Source organism: Lampetra fluviatilis, chromosome 2 (genome assembly GCF_964198595.1).
Source record: "Lampetra fluviatilis chromosome 2, kcLamFluv1.1, whole genome shotgun sequence".
NCBI classification, from domain to species: Eukaryota; Metazoa; Chordata; class Hyperoartia; order Petromyzontiformes; family Petromyzontidae; genus Lampetra; species Lampetra fluviatilis.
In genome coordinates this window covers 2,360,702-2,378,039 of record NC_136276.1, presented here as the reverse complement: position 1 = coordinate 2,378,039, position 17,338 = coordinate 2,360,702, and the positions used below count along the sequence as shown (strand labels likewise).

At 52.2% G+C, this 17,338-nt stretch overlaps 1 protein-coding gene across 1 annotated transcript in view; it reads left to right on the top strand.

Annotated features, from left to right (window-relative positions):
• Positions 1 to 16,491, top strand: part of CUBN (cubilin) — a 78,854-nt gene extending 62,363 nt beyond the window's left edge. The window contains exons 51-66 of the mRNA XM_078864850.1: positions 313 to 434; positions 889 to 1,114; positions 1,881 to 2,068; positions 2,307 to 2,466; positions 5,504 to 5,653; positions 6,586 to 6,774; positions 7,101 to 7,230; positions 8,860 to 9,077; positions 9,383 to 9,588; positions 10,371 to 10,533; positions 11,009 to 11,217; positions 11,665 to 11,809; positions 12,580 to 12,761; positions 13,347 to 13,512; positions 14,869 to 15,104; positions 16,287 to 16,491. Of these exons, the coding sequence (XP_078720976.1) occupies positions 313 to 434; positions 889 to 1,114; positions 1,881 to 2,068; positions 2,307 to 2,466; positions 5,504 to 5,653; positions 6,586 to 6,774; positions 7,101 to 7,230; positions 8,860 to 9,077; positions 9,383 to 9,588; positions 10,371 to 10,533; positions 11,009 to 11,217; positions 11,665 to 11,809; positions 12,580 to 12,761; positions 13,347 to 13,512; positions 14,869 to 15,104; positions 16,287 to 16,397 (2,801 nt within the window). The 3' untranslated portion in view covers positions 16,398 to 16,491. The remainder of the gene's footprint in view (positions 1 to 312; positions 435 to 888; positions 1,115 to 1,880; positions 2,069 to 2,306; positions 2,467 to 5,503; positions 5,654 to 6,585; positions 6,775 to 7,100; positions 7,231 to 8,859; positions 9,078 to 9,382; positions 9,589 to 10,370; positions 10,534 to 11,008; positions 11,218 to 11,664; positions 11,810 to 12,579; positions 12,762 to 13,346; positions 13,513 to 14,868; positions 15,105 to 16,286) is intronic.
• Positions 16,492 to 17,338: the final 847 nt, after the last annotated feature.

Here is a 17,338-nt window from a genome sequence, read left to right as displayed (position 1 = left end):
CCTTGAAAATTTGTTAGAAGCTAAAAATTCCCGACCGATGGCGTTTCTCCAGACGGGGGGAGCGGAGAATATTGCCGACGTCATCATTGCCCTTTTGAGACGTGCGGAGATGATTAGCGTCTTCCCACGAGAGCCGAGGCGTGCTTTGCTCCGACGCTTTGGGCTTCGTGGGGAGTGCGCATGCCTGCGTTGTGTACAACGTGCATGCGTGTGTGGGTCTTCACTGCACGGCACCTGTATATATATGTACTCCTTGTCTAATTAGACGACTTTTTCGTACATGCGTCCGTGCGTGCGTGTGTGCGCGTACAGACTGCGGAGGTCTGCAGATCGCCGAGAGTGGGGAGATCTCCAGCCCCAACTTCCCCGCTCCGTACGGGAACAAGAACCGCTGCGCCTGGATCTTGGAGGCTCCGCTGGGCCACACCATCACCGTGAGCCGTGTGCTTCTAGCTAAGCGCCATTCCAGGGTTCCTCCATCCATCGTGTAGGGCGCCGCAGTGGTTCAGAGATGTTAAATCCCTCATCTGATACGCAGGAGGTCATGGGTTTGATCCCAACCCTGACGCCTGTATATTTGGAGTTTGTATGTGTCTCCTCGTGGTCACGTGGATTTTTCTCCAGGACCTTCCTTCCGCTTTTAGAATGAACATCACGCGTTTAGAGTATTTGGGTGCGATATGTTGCCACGTGATAAGCCACTTCGTTGAGCTGCTATCATTCGTGATAACCAGGTCGCTTCTGAAAAATAGCTCAGTGGGACTTACCTGGTGAAATAGAAAAGCATAGTAGTTCATAGTTTCCTTGTGCGAGCGACCCCTTCCCCCGTGACCTCTCTCCCACCGACATCCCCCCCCAACCCCACGCCGCCGCCGCCCCCCACCACAGCTCACCTTCACGACGTTCCACCTGGAGTCGCACAGCACCTGTTTGTGGGACGCCGTCTCCATCTTTAACGGCGGCGCGCCCAGCTCGCCTGTCATCGGCCACTACTGCGGCATGGCCGGGCCCGGCACGATCCGCTCCGGCTCCAACAAGCTCGCCATCCTCTTCAGCTCCGACAGCAGCGTGGTGGCCGCGGGCTTCCACGCCGTGTGGGAGGCCGACTCGGCCGGTAATCCGCCAGCACGCGCGCGCACGCACCCCTGCCGTCGTCGGCCCAATGCAATCCGGTCTGAAGGTGAAACGAATTATTTAGCGGTGATGCTGCTGCTCTTGCTGCTGTGGCAGTGATGCGCGAGGGCAATGCATGCATGTATGTAGAACTTCTTTCACACCGTACATAGCCGACCGTGCTGAGACGACTGAAAATTGCCAGGGTGGGTGTCCCCTTCACTACTGAATCTCGCTAGTGGCTCGTCGTAATTTGGTCCCAAACTGTGCCACACGCCCTCCCGCATGGCCTTATGGGAGCCGCGGTACTGATTTTTTATTCCGGTTTGTTTTATGACGTCCACGCACGTGTACAACCACCTTGTACTATTTGCAGAAATTTACCCAAGCGTTCGGTCTCACTGTGAAGCTGACAATAACCAAATCCCATCACCTCATTCACAACACTTTGCCATTTTGCTTTGTTATTGTTATGATTTCCATAATCAATACAATTAACACATCTCTCGGGTGATGAATTTTCAGGTGAAGATGTTTTTCTGAAAATGAGACGGCGTCTCTCGCAGGACCAGTCCTGCTCAAAATTATTCCTCAACAAAACGAGGAGAAATTAGGACCTCAATTAGCGAGAGATGTCAATAACGAGCATCTGTCGAAAAGAACGCTGCCCAGGCGCTTACACACACACTCGCACACTCGCTCACCCTTCACTCACCCACACTCACTCACTCGCTCACCCTTCACCAATCCACCCGCCCGCTCACCAGGGTGCGGAGGGATCATCCACGCGGAGGACGGCAGCATCAAGTCCCCGGGCTGGCCGAACCCCTTCCCTGCCGACTCGGAGTGCACGTGGACGCTCGTGTCCCACGAGAGCCAGCACCTGACGCTCACCTTCGACCCCAATTTCAACATCCCCACCTCCGACTCCTCTTGCAGCTCCAGCCACGTGCAGGTGCGTCGAGGGCGGGGGGTGGGCGGTAGCGAGAGGCGGAGGCGGGCGATCCGGTCGGTCCGTACCGGTCGAAGCGTCGATTCGTTGACGTGACGAACCGTAAAAAATCGTCATCGATATTGCTTTTCACCTGCATGAGCCGTACGTTTCAATGCTTCCTTATGGTCGATGCTGGAATGGATTCCTTTGCCACCCTTCCCTGACCGAGTCACCCTCCTGCCCCGTTGTCCCCCTACAGGTGTGGAACGGGCGGCGTGAGACGGACGAGTCGCGCCTGCTGCTGGCCTGCGGCACTACGGCGCCCAGCCCCGTCGCGGCGCTGGCGAACCGCGTCACGGTGCGCTTCCAGGCCACGGGCGCCACCACCGCCGCCGGATTTTCCGCCTCCTTCTCCAGCAGTGAGTCTGAGTCCCGCCACCAAGTCGTGGCATCTTCCGCCGTTGAAGTCAGAGGGATGTCGTCTCCCTCGCCTGCTTCGGCGGGAGGCCGTGGGTTCGATCCGAGACCCCCGGCGATGCCGGTTGTTGTATATTTGGAGTGCGCGTTTTCTCTCCGATTTAGCACGGTCAGCTACGTACGATAACAAAGAAGTTCAACATTCATATATACATTCCCCGCGGTGATCGTGTGGATTTTTCTCCGGGTTCCTCCGGTTTTGTCCGTCTCCTCGGTCAGAATCAACGTGGGTTCATATTGTTTGGCTGCTGCTGTGCGTATCCACGTGCGATGATGAAGCCACTTCGTTGAGCAGTCACGTGTGGCCAGGTCGTCTTCGCACAAGAGATCATAGCACAGTGGGCTTCACCTGGTAAAAGATCAAAGAAAAAACGGAATACATCATGATCAATAAAGCATCATTGTCATCATCGTGCTTAACATAATCATCAAACATCCTCATCATTATCATTCTCATGATTATTGTCATCATCATCATCAAACCTTAATCTTTTCTCTTCCGTCAGTCGTGCCAACCCACGCTCATTTGAGTAGGAAACCAGCTGTGAAAGTTCCTTTATTCCATTAAATGCAATTATTATATTTATGTAAATACACAGACTTGTAATGCACTGCACCGACAAGCGCTTGGGAAGGCAGCCACGACTGGCATCAACAATTGGCCAAACTCTCTGGTCCTATGTTGGGTCAACTCCAGCAATGGTTTTTGTATGCATGTGAGAGGAAGTACCCAGACAAAGCCCACACGTGCGAGGGAAGGGCAGCACTCAATCCCCGTACACACGGAATACGAGGTGTAAGTCAGTCCCGCTCGCTGTACCGCCGTCGTACTCCGGCAAAGCCGGGAGACGCGACCTCTCGGCCCGATGTCTGCGGTCTATCAACGATTCACCGCCCGCACGGCGCTGGATGGCAGCCTCGCGCAGGCGCCCGCCTGGCTCAGTCGCGACCGCCGCTGACCTCGACTTTGACCTCACGACCTTCGGACCGAGAGGCTGCGTGGCTCGCTCTGACCACCGCCACGCTCGGACTCATCCGGAAATCATTCCCAGCGCCAGTTCTCGTTGGCGTTGTTCCAATTTAACGCAATCATTTTTCTTTTTTAAGTCCCTTTGTGTGTGAGCGACATCTGGGCCTCGATCAGAGGTGCTAAATAAATGTAAGATAAGATGAAGAGAGTGCAGCGGGAAGTCAGGTGCACAAATTCTAAATGTGTGAATCATGTAAAACAAGAACAAGGAGACATTTATAAAGTGATGAATTAAAAAAAAAGTATCACAAGAACATTTGAAACTTGTACATTTCTGCTGTGTTAGAGAGATTGTTTCAAGACGTATCATGATTCGATTTAAATGAACATCACGCTTTTAAATATACTCCCTAGACGTGCGCTGCAGGAGATGTCCCCCCATTGTGCTCACGCCTTCAAAGACAAAGATCCCCTGTACAGCCTGAACAGACTTTTGGGGCAAGTGCTGTTAGCGAGCAGCACCTATGAAGGCCGGCACGGCACACGTGGGGAGGGGTGGCCAACACCACGCCTGGCCACCTTTGTCCCCCCAGTGGCGATGTTTACACACCGCACCAGGTACTCATTTGAGGCTGAGTCGACGTAGGGGGAAGTCTAGGACCTGTTTAGATCATCGTCACTGGCGTTAGTGGCCATGAGTGGGAATTAAACTCGGGTCGCCGGGTTCATAGCGTAGCGCTAACCACTGCTCCACTGCTCACCGCTGGACAGACGGAATCGTTATAACCAAGGCACGTCTGGGGCACAAAAGCTAAATATCGTACAGACGTGGGTATAGCAGCAACAGCAACAACAAAAAACATTGACACAACTGGGATTGCCAATTTTGAGGATGAGTGTTCAATGAGTGTACGTACTCCCCGCTATCGCGTACGGTTGAGAAACACGGCCAGATTAACAACAACTATACTCTTTGGGTCTTTCGGTAAAGTCACGTAGATAGAAAAATAATTCAAAATCACGACGTTTCGATCGCAACACAAGCAATCGTCCTCAGGTGAAAAAAATAGTGTTGCAATCGAAACGTCGTGATTTTTTCATATTTTTCTATCTACGCGACTTTACTGAAAGACCCAAAGAGTATTAATTCCTGCAGTCACGAAAGCAATAAGTCAACAACAACGTTGGAACGAAAATTTTTACGTGTGAAAAAAAGGACGGAGAGATGCTTGGGATTAGTAACACCGAGAGGCAGCTCGCAAGAATGCGTGAATCCGCGAACATGCGCAGATTAATGGCTATAATTTAAACTGTTAATAAACGAAAGTGGGCTTGGATAAAAAAAAAAATTTGCAAACATGATGGCCGTTTCATAAAGAATAATGATGGAGTGGCGGCCGGGGAATGGATAGCAAGGACGTCGACCGAGGAGATGGATCGGTGAAACCAGCGTGGGTGCAGGTGCTGGGTGGATTGTTACATTCGCTTTGGGAGGCCTTCATCCAGCAGTGGATTGTCCGCGGCTGATGATGATGACGATCTGCTAAACGCGAACGCGCCGGATGCCGAACGTGAACGTGATAGCCTCACAGTGCGGTGCCGTGGTGGCGAGATGTTAACTACCTCGCCAGGTATACAGAAGGTCGTAGGTTCAATCCTGACTAATGTCTGTATATTTGGAGTTTTCGTGTTCTCCCCGTGGTCGCGTGGATTTTCCTCTGGGTCTTCTGGTTTTTCCCTCCACATTTATAATCAACATGCGTTTAGAGTATTGCCCCCTATCAATGTCCACGTGCTAAGCCACTTCGTTGGGCTATCATTTACGGCCAGTTCGCTTATAAAAAATGGCAACGTAGCTCAGTGGGCCTTACCTGGTAAAATAAAAGTAGTTTCGTTTCGCTCAATAGCTAGCACTCCCACGACCGGCGTGCCTACACGTCCCCAACTCGCGCCCGTGACCACGGCTCGAACCCTGACCCTGCCCCATCCCCCTACCCCTCCCTCGCCAGGCTGCGGAGTGACCCTCGACGAACCCCAGGGTCAGATCCTGTCGCCGAGCTACCCGGCGCACTACGGCGACAACCTCGACTGCCACTACCTCATCAACCCCGGCAACGACTTCACCATCATCCTCTCTTTCCAGACTTTCCAGGTCGAAGGTACGCGGACTCCGCCTGCCCCTCCCACCTCCGTACCCCCCCCCCCCCCCCCCACTGAACCCTCCCCCCACCCCTATAAACTTTTATTATCATAATTATTATTATTCCATTTTAACGTCGTGTGCTTAATTATTCCAGTGAGCCGATTCCAGGCCTGTCAAGGTTTATTCGAAGTCACATCACCCAGATTGCACCCCGATGTCGGAAGCTAGGCATTGTTGAGTCTGGACAATGCTTGCGTGAGAGACTGCGGATGCATGCCAGGTGGTTATAGGCTGCTATGGAGGGACTCGTTTGGCAGCAGAGGGCAACGCAGCATGCTGAAGTATGGAAATGTAACCCAAATTCCCCGCATGGCCTGGGGAGTCCCTCGTCCAGCAGTAGACCGGCAACAAGTCTGTAAACTAAACTGCATTTAGAATTTTGATGTTTGTGAAAAAAAAACCCACATGCAAGGGGACAATCATAAAAGATGCACACAGATGAGTCAGCTGTGCACCTGCTCTACGTCCTTCTGAATGCCACTTTGAGTTTCAAGCCACACAGGTGGGGAGCTTCACAACACTTCCATCGCGATCTCCGCACGACTCAAACAGCCTTGCCTCCCAAGAGCTAGGCTAGCAGCAAAACTTGAATTCCGCTAGATCTGTCCGGATCAGCGATTGGCTAAAATATGTCCACGCCAGTACACCACATCCAGTATAGGCCTCTATCCCTAGCTACAGGGATTAGACGTGTTGTGCGATAATGCATCTGCTCAGTACCTCCCCAAATCCCCACCGTCCCATCTGTCCGTCTGTCCATCTGTATTTCCTTCTATCCATCTGTCTGTCTCTCCATTTGTCCGTCCGTCCCTCCTTGTCTCCGTCCATCCAATCCGTCCGTCTGTCCGCCCGGTGCGTCCCCGCTCGTCCGGCCGTGCGGTGGCGCAGGTCACTCGACGTGCGCCTACGACTTCCTGAAGGTGTACGGCGGCACGTCGGAGAGCGGGCAGCTGCTCGCCACGCTGTGCGGCTCCACGATTCCCGGCGTGGTGTCGGCGCACGGTCCCATGTTCCTGCACTTCCACTCCGACCCCTTCGTCGAGGACAACGGCTTCCTCGCCGCCTACCAGGCCATACGTACGTACGCACAGCCACGCACGCACCACTACAAATTGTGGCTTTCCTTGGTTACAAAAATTATCTTAGTTTGCGTCTACACCCAGGTTAGTTAATTTCACCGCTTTGGCCGTAGATTTATGCTGGGAAGCAGTCACGGTCATCGTAGCGATCGACGATTTTCGTCCACTCAGAATCATGGTTGATTTTCTTTTTTTATCCGCTCCGTCGACGAACATTTTGCTCGCTAATTTCACGAACCAAAGATTAATGCTGCAACCCTCCCTCCTTCCCCTCGTCTGTTCCATCCCTCTCTCTCTCTCTTTGCCGGCCTTCCGGGGCGCCAGCTTGTGGAGGGTCATTCACGAACCCGTCGGGATTCATCAGCAGCCCGACGTTCGGGCAGGTCAACTACCACAACAACATGAACTGCTCGTACCACATCCAGGTGGAGGAGAATCGCATCGTTAACCTCAAGTGAGTTACACGTGGGCGGGGAGGGGGAGGAAACTTTCAGTGAGTAGCGAGACTTTTTAGAATGGAGATTTCCAAGTCAAGTAACACCTCAAGATACGGAGTGGATGAGGTCCTGGAGCTCCGCTCGTATATTGAAACGTTGTATGAGAATAGGTTTTACCCTTTCTGCCAATAAAACAGTTGTGTTAAGATGTTAACACGCCAAACAGAATCCTTTTTCAAGGAATCCTGTCTGCATTAACCACACGCACCTGTGGTGAACATGCAAACAAAAAACATACTCTGATAGTACGTGCATTCTCTTTGGTTATTTTGGGAAAGTCACGTAGGTATAAAATAAAATAAATCACGACGTTTTGGGCGCAACACAAGCGTCCGTCATCGGGTGGGAGTATGGATTCCTGCAGTCACGAAAGCTTCAAATCAAGTATATGCATTCTCTTTGAAACTGATTGGGCCACACCAGAGACAGCTATCTTTAGAGCCTAGTCTCAAACAGTGTTAGGCCAGAGGACGCCAAAAGGCAAACAGCATAAAGACAATGCTCTATCAGGGCATTTATAGCTCGGAGTGATCTGCTACAATAGGGGACCTTTCTTGAAACGTTGTATGTTGAATAACTTATAACATTAGTGATATGAGGATGCGTTCCCAGCCTTCGTAACTTACCATTTCATCCTATAAACACGTCATAACTTAGCATTCATATTGTAAACAACGATACATTATATTGAAAATAATATAATATATTGTGCAGGATTATAATTTAAAACTGACATAAATAACAAAAAACTGAAGTAACGTGGTTTTTTTCTGATTTATATAATACCATAGGTAGATCAATTTATTCTTTATTTGTTCGTATAAGTGTACTTAATAATTATTTAACTGTTAATAATGGTAAACATAATGGTAAAAAATACAACGTTTGTTCGACCAAAACTTTGTTTATTGAATATACGCACATCGAGGTATGACGGTGTATGTGTAAAACGAACTCAACAAATTCGTCAATGAATTGACCGAGCGTGTTTTGTTACTTGTAGAAGTGCACCACTGCCAAAGCTGCAGCAGCAGCATCAAATAATTTGTAATCCAAGTGTGGGGCCAGGTCATGAGCTTTGTCCGTATCAAGCGGTCTAGCCCAGAAGACGACACGTGAGACATTTTACATTCCTCTCATCAGGAATGCACCCGATTGTCAGAGCTCAGAAGCTAAGCAGGTATCAGCCTGGATAGTGCCTGCATTGGCGACCAGCGTGATGCATGACCAGCATTATAGGCGGCGGATTTACGTGGGGGGCACGAATTGTGACAATCCATCGAATCACAGGCGTTGGAGGGTGAACGTCTAACTTGGTATTGGCGATGGCTGCGCGATGTGTTTGCGTGCCGTTGGGACGTCATGCGGCACAACACCACGACACCAACGAACATCGGAGAGCTACACACGGCACGACCGCGACCGCCAACGATGGCGACGGCGGCGACCCGTAGCCGCGTGCCACCTCCGCTTTTGTCACCTCCAATTGCCGCGGTTGGCCACGCGCGGTGAGAAAGAAGCTCCACGTCCATACGTCCAAAAATCGGTTGCTAATCATAATCGTTGCTCATCTCCGCAACACGTAGGTTCAACTACATGCACCTGGAGGCGCACTCGCAGTGCCACTACGACTACGTGGCCGTGTACGACGGCGCCGACACCTCCGCGCCGCTGCTCGGCACCTTCTGCGGCACCGAGGTTCCGCTGCAGCTGCACAGCTCCGCCCGGGACATGTTCCTGCTCTTCGTGACGGACGCCTCCGTCACCGCCGGCGGCTGGCAGGCGGCGTACCGCACCACGCTCGGTGGGCGCACGCACGCACGCGCGTTCACGCGCACGCAGGCGCTGCTCATGCGCGCACACACGCAGGCACGCGCGCGCACGCGCCCTCACACACACACCTGTTTCAAAATGTTTCTTCCATCGCTATTTGCCGTTGCGAACAGACCGATGTGTTGCCGCGCACGATCTTGCCTTCCCGCAAAAACACAATACGACATATTGAACACACAACTCAATGCACAACGCCACACCGTGCAACACCCGCATGCACACTCACACGCACTACACACTGCAATATGCTTCACACCCCCGTCCCGCAATGCGCAGGCCCAGCGCAGGGCTGCGGAGGGATGCTCACGGGCGACACCGGAGAGCTCACCTCACCGGACATTAACGGCGACGGGCTGTATGAAAGTGACCTGGACTGCCGCTGGACCGTGTCCGTGGAGCCGAACAATCTCATCACGCTCACCTTCAGCGCCTTCGAGCTCGAGTCGGCCATCCAGGACACCTGCCACTACGACTACGTCTCCGTACGTCACGACCCACGCACAAACACGCACGCACGAGCGTGCAGAGGATCGGGGCGCGAGCACCGCTGGTGAACACGACAGAGGCAAAAGACGCTCAGTGTAGCCGTACGGACCGAGGAGAGTGCTGATAGCGAGCGCCTACCCAAGGGCGGACTCAGCGCAAGAGATGGTCATGTGACCGGCAACTACCTGCTTGTCAAAAAACGCAAACGTTTCAAAGCAAGTCGGACGTGTGTACGGCCGGCTCCACAGCACTGTCACGTGGCGCGTGGAGTTGCATTATTCGCTACCATAGCATCCAGGTACCCATGGCACTGATCATGAGCTGTGCATGACCCTTTTATCTTTGGCCTTGGTCAACAAAAGTCTGGCCGCAATTGGTGGTGGAGATCAAAGCCTAACCAGGCATCATGTTACGGTGTTGTCGATGATTTATGATTCGAAATAGATTCGCCCCATCCATAGGATGGACTTGCTACCGGATCATTGCTCTCTGCATCAGGCGCTGTGAAGAAGGGAGAAGGGTAATCTCCCAAAGCCTCGGCCTATCTGTGTGTGTGTGCCAACTGAATGTTTCAAAGGCAGAGTTAACGATGACGGTGGACGGGAAGGTGTTTGTGGCCTGTAGCAGAGAGTATGCACGTCGAAGAGGGACACACACCGGCGGACAGACCAACGACCACAAACACGGATCAACACATGCAGACGAGACAGGCGAGGCGTGCGAGAGACACCCAGACCGCTCCGTCCTCTCCCCCCCACCACCCTCCACCCCCCACCAGGTGTTCGACGGAGAGAGCGCGCTGTCCCCCATGGTCGGCCGGTACTGCGGTGCAATCGTGCCGCTGCCCATCACCTCCTTCAGCAACTTCCTGCACATCCACTTCCACACTGACAGCTCGGTGCAGCGCGCCGGCTTCCACGCCACCTACCAGACGAGCGCCAGTGAGCCCCCGGCGGCATCGCGCACCCACTCGCGCGCACGCACGCACACGCGCACATGCACGCGCACGCACTCACAACAAACTCGTACGAATACGATTACGCAGTCTCAATCTCGCCCGCACGAGGTGTCCGCATCTGCCATGGCTTGTGCGGATGCGGTTTAGCTCATGGTCCACCCTAAACCGCATAAACTGCACAAATGGAACATTTAAAACTCTTCAGTAGTGTGCGACCGTGATCATCCAGAACAGAACGTACGACGGATAACGACGCAATGCCCGAGGCAAACATACGAAGGAGACATCACGGCGACGAGACCCTCCGCCGTTGTCTTGCTTGGCCACCTCGGTGTGACATTGTAGTTGTTCTGCGTCTACATCGGCCGCGCGAGAGAAAGAGATCTCACCCGCAGTCTCTCCGCCCCTAACCACCCTCGTTCACCACCACCCCCCCTGCCACCGGCTCCAACTCTCAGGCGTGTGCGGCGGCGTGATCAACGCGACGGCGCAGGCGCAGACCGTGACGTCGCCCGGCTTCCCCGACGCGTACCCCACGGAGTCGCGGTGCCGCTGGACGCTGGACGCGCCGGCGCAGGAGAGCGTGCGCGTCACTGTGACGGCGTTCAGCCTGCCGGCGCACCAGACCTGCTCCAACGACTACCTCGAGATCCGCGACCAGCCCATGGTGAGAGAGCGAGCGAGCGAGCAAGCGTGCCGCGGCGCGGGAACGGCTTCGTGTCAGAATCAGAATCCTTATTTAGATTGGAGCAGGAGGAATCCGATGAGCTATGAAGCTCCTTTAAATTTCGATTTAAAGCTTTCGTGACTGCAGGGATTCATCTTCTTGGTTCTTTCGGTAAAGTCACGTAGAAGGGAAATAATAAAATAATAAAAATACATTCTATATTATTATATTATATTAGTAAATTATTTAATATTATATATATTATTCTTTTATGTTTTATTTTTATTATTTTATTATTTCCCTTCTACGTGACTTTACCGAAAGAACCAAGAATATGAAGCTCCTTTCCACAGATGTCCAGTGTGGGCGGGTCAGCAAGTGTAACCATGCCACGTGTCTACCACTCCCTGTATCCCGTGCCCCCCGTGCCACCCGTGCCCCGTGCAGGGAGACTATGGACAGGTCCGCCGTTACTGCGGCACCGACATGCACATCCCTGAATTCTACTCCATCGGGCGCACGGTGCACCTGGACTTTAAAGTCGACACCTACGAGCCGGGCAATGGCTTCAGCCTCTCATTCCAGACCGCAGGTATTCTCACGCACACGAACGCGCGCTCACAAACCCGATCGCTCCCTTATCGTAGAATCGTCATCAGTGGTATTCTGCACAGAGTCCATCAACGTTACCCGCTTTTAATGGGCAAGTCTAAATCTGACCGAGGTAAAGACGCCAAAACATATTTTGCGAATCACACAACGTGTGTCTCGTTCCCCTTTCCCAGCAACCCTCACCCTGTACGCTATACCACGTAGCCCATACCGCGTAACCCATATCCCGTAGCCCCATACTCCGTACCTGGTTCCTCCCACCCCATACCGCATACCCTTCACCCCAAACCGCATAAGGGGCCGTCCATAAATGATGTCACGCACCTAGGGGGGGGTCAGACATTTGTGACGATGTGACATCACATCAAAATGAGCAACTTTAAATAAATATAGACAACACGTTCTACTTAATTAAATATACGTTATAATCAATGTTTTCTCCTACAACATCAGAGTGCAGCGCCACATTAAATACGCGCTACAATGACAATAGTTTAAAGCGATTTGAAGCATGTTTTATTTTTTTGTTGGGGGGGGGGGGGGGCAGAGCTTTGTGACGTCACATTTGAGGGGGGGGGGTCTGACTTTTTGTGACGCCGTGTGACGAGGGAGGGGGGGGGGTCAAAAATCGTCCAAAATCGCGTGACGCCATTTATGGACGGCCCCTAACCCACACTCCGTACCCCGCACCCCTTTACCCCGCGCCTGGCACCTCCGTGCCACGTGACCCGCACGTGCCGCGCCCGCCAGGCTGCAGCCGCGAGTACACCGCGTCGTACGGCTACCTGGCGAGCCCCGGCTGGCCGGACGTCTACCCCCACAACATGGACTGCACGACAGTGCTGCGGGCGCCGGCGGGCAGCCTCATCTCGCTCTTCTTCAGCGCGTTCACGCTCGAGACGCACCCCAACTGCCAGTTCGACTACCTCGAGGTGACGGCGCCCCCCGATGCCGTTATTGACGATGCGTGTTGATTATTATTATTATTTTGGGGGCGGGGGGGGGGGGGCTAAAATAAAGGAACGGTACGTGAAGTATTTTAATGTTTAAAAAATGTTAATTGAACACGGTAATGCCGCTAGCTTTCATGTCTGTCTGTCCATCTGTCTGTAACTCTCGTGAAGATGATCCAATTTAAATCACATTTGAGTCTAAAGTTGCATTGCTATTAACCGACTTAGTCCCCAATGGAAAACCACAGACGCATTCCTCAATGGAATGCCGGGCAAACTGATCAAAGGCACTTCCTAAAACCAAAAAAAGAACAGCGCTGAAAGGATTCACCTTGCCCGACATCGCACGTCACGCGCTCACATCCGCTCACCACGACGTTGTTACTTGTGACCTCTCATCTCGTCGGAAGCTAAAGTTATTCTCGCGAACAAAATAGTTCCCAGGGACAAACCCCACGTAGTCGCAACGCGATCGGTACAGAATCCATGCAAATGCATGATTTTTCTTCCCCCCATTATTATTGTTGTTACATTTTAAAACCGTCGTGCTACCGGCCGCCGTAGGTCCACAACGGAAGCGACGCGACGGCGCCCTCGCTGGCGAAGCTGTGCGGCGCGGGGCTGCCCGACCCCGTGTTCCCGCACGCCGACGTGCTCTTCCTGCACTTCGTCAGCGACTTTTCGCTGGCGCTCAACGGCTACGAGATCACCTGGACGTCGTCGCCCGCAGGTGAACGTGTCACGTGGGCGAGGCCGGACGCGCGAGGATCGCTCGCTCTGAACGCGGACCATCTCGAAAAGCTGAGCAGGGCCAGGCCTGCTCGGCGCTTGGAATGGGTGACCGCTATCGTGTAACAGGTGCCGTTACGCGATAAACGCGGTCAGCATACGTACGGCGCGGAAGATGTTCAACGTACGTACGTAAGTGTGCTGTAGGTCTATTGTCGTGACAGCACGGGATGAGATGGGGGGGTATTTAAAATAAAAAACCAACGCTGGACTCTCCTAGGCCTCAACATGGCTCACCTGGATAAGTAAATAATATTAATAATTAATATTGTTAATTATTTACATTAATAATTATTGTATTACTACAATGGGAGAGGTCCATAACGTAGATTTGGTCGGCTCGCTGAATTGAGTCTGTCTGTGGTATCTGCTTACATCTTGTTTCCTCTCACATGGGAGCCAAATGCTGATTAAGTGAATTGGCCGAACGTCCCAATAACGTATTTATTATTTCCTAGGAGAGTAAAAACGGATGTATCGCTCCATTAATATTGATTCTCAAACTCATGATATCATATTACACGTATAAAAATTTTATATATTTTGATAGCGGGTTCATGTCACCACTGTAGCCATTGTGGACACTACCATTCAATGCAACGTAAAACAATTGATTCTTGATTTGAATCGTAACCCTACTGCTATGCGACAATTCATCGTATCGCCACGTGGGTGGTATCTTGCAACACCGCCAAGACACACTTTATCACCACCACAACTCACCCACGCACGGCGCTGAAGCCCGCCACAGCGACCGACGCGCTGTACAGATCGTGCGGCTGCCACGTGGTTGAGGTCGCTGCTGCTCTTCCGTGCCTTAAACTCCACCCCCTCCAGCCGTTCGTGCTGTCGACCTCCTGCCCCTCTTCCAGTCCCATACTCCAAGGCCTTCCTCGTCCCCTCGTCTCCTATGGCAGACTGCCTCGTCTCTAAAAACGAAAGTATTTGCCTGCTATAAATATCCACATGACGATAAGCCACTTCGTTGAAATGCCGTTTGTGATAACCAGGTCGCTTCTGAAAAAGAGCTACAAAGCTCAGTGGGCCTTGCCTGGTAAAATAGAAATAGTTTATAGTTTGATAGTTTTAGAATATCACATGCACGCACACACGCACCACGCCTGCCTCACGCCACGCGCGCAGCGTCCTGCGATACCGTGACTTTCGTACGCTCCGTAAAAGACGCCGTTTTTTTGTCGCGACAAACGGTTAAACCCGTCGCATGTGCGTACGTTGAACTTCTTTCGCACCGCACATAGCCAACCGTGCTAATCGGAGGTGCCCCGTTGACGCGCAGGCTGTGGGGGCATCCTGCACGGAGACCACGGCTCGTTCACGAGCCCTGACTTCCCGGGCACCTACCCCAACAACTCAACGTGCGAGTGGCTCCTGGAGGTGGCCGTGCACCGGCGCGCCACGCTCCGCTTCCCCGTGTTCCACGTCGACGACCCGGGCGACTGCGAGCGCAACTACGTGATGGTGCACGACGGGCCCAACATAAGCTCGCCTCCCGTGGGCACCTTCTGCGGTCAGGTGAGCTCTCGCTTCCCGCGAGTTCACGTCGACGAAACTGGCCGAGTGGTTCGGCCGGATGTGTCGAACCACTCAGCCGAACCGCGCCAGTTAGCCAAGTCATAGATGGTGAAGTCATCCAGCCAGTCAACTGAGTCAACCAGCCGGTCAACCGATTAGTTAATTGGACAGCCAGCTAGTCAACTGACTAACCAGCCAGATGGGATGGTCACTCAATAGCACGTTTGGCTACATACGGTGCAAAACAAGTACAACATCAATACAATCGACCAACCAGCGAACCAGCTAGGCAACCAATGAGTCAGACAGCCAGACAGTCAACCAATGAACTAATTGGCCAGCCAGCTATTCAACCGACTCACCAGCCAGTTGCCCAGCCAGTGAGTCAAACTAATGGCCACCTCGCCAACTGCCCAGGGCATCAGTTATCCAGTCAGACAGGTCAGCCAGCCATCCAGAGAAAAAAGAGTCAGTGAGTCAATCATCTAACCAAGAAGCCAACCCCATCTGCAAGTCAGCCAATCACTGAACCAGACAAACTGTCAATATACCAACCGGCTATCCGGAAACTAGTAAATGAATCAGCCAGCTAATTCATCAGCTGGTCAAATGCTCAATCGCTCACTCATTCATCCACGTATTTAAGCACTGTCTCGCTGACGTTTAGTTAAGCAGGTAGTAGCTGATAGAAATAAAACAAATAATGTATATTTTTTATAAGGGATGTGAAAAAAAAACAGTTGTTACGTGACTGTTTTTTTTTTATAATCTTTGCTCAGTTAATTAGACAAAATACCCATCACAGGGATATAAATTGCTAAATTAGTATCAATCATTAATGGCCAATATTTTTGCATATAAAACTTACTAGCTCGGAAAAACTATTTTCGAATTAAAACGCCGGGCGGTGAAACATTTGCACATTAATGCCAGTGCCGGCACGCAGCGTCTCATTGTTGGTTTAAAAAAAAAGATACGTACACGCATTCACACATTTCATCGCCTTGCTTTCCAAAGTCACTCTCAAAAGAGTCCTACAGAGAGAGAGAGGGAGAGAGATCTCGTGTCATCACAACAGCCCTCGTCTTCCCGTCTTTTCGTTTGGAGCTGTGTGAACGCGATCATCGTGCGCGTCTGCCACCGTGTTTTGACCTGTGCGTGTCGTCGTTGGTGTCCCGACAGAACGACAACATCGCGGACTTCACATCGTCGGGCTACCAGCTCTTCGTCCGCTTCCAGGCGGAGGGCTCCTCCGTGCCGGCAGGGTTCCGGCTCACGTGGACCAGCTCCTGAGATGACAACGACGGCGATCACCACCCTTTGCGCCGTCCGTCATCATCACCACCACCACCATCATAACCATCGACCGCCACCATCATCATCACGATCATCAACCCACCTCGCCACCATCACCAACATCACCACCACCAGCACCACCACCATCACTACGATCTTCAACTAGACCACTGACGCCATTCTGATCACTACCATCATCATCATCATCGCAATCACCACTGCCCAGACCGACCTCACCACGTCTACCATACACACCGACACACGCGTACGCGCACGTTCGTACGTGCCGACACGTGCAGCCACCTCCTCCCAAGGGCACGGCACGCCCAGCCGTGCCACCCTGCACGTGGCGCAAGCTTTAGGAGGGTGTAATACTTTCTGTAAATATTAAATCCGCAAGAGAATCGTGATTGTGTTGAATTTTAAAACAATTCCTCATCCCTACCTCCCCCCTCCCTTTTTTTTTTGTACAAACTCTGTGGCCTGTGAGTCCACAATCTCTGTCCGCAAGCCCCCCGACGCTCGCACACACCGCTATCCCAGCACGCAGTGCGGCAGCCGCTGAGCCGCTGAGCGCACGGACCACACAGTTCGAATCCCTTCACCGGCCATCATGGATCACTCGACGATTTGCACGGTTGGCTACGTACGGCGCGAAAGAAGTTCAGCACGCGTGCACATGCATACAATTAATAAACATTAAACGGCTGTGCAATCTGCTGTCCTGAGCACGGATGCGACTCTTTGATTGATTGATTGATTCGTGGCCTATATTGAAACAAGGTAAGAGCGAGTCAAGACCAGATGTTTCCCTTTCAAGGCAGGTCTGGGTGCAAACGAACAAAATAATGCATCTAATGGCACAGCAACATGCTGCTTGAATGCAAACAATTCTAAGTGAATATAAATTAATCAACCCGACAGTAATACTATACAAA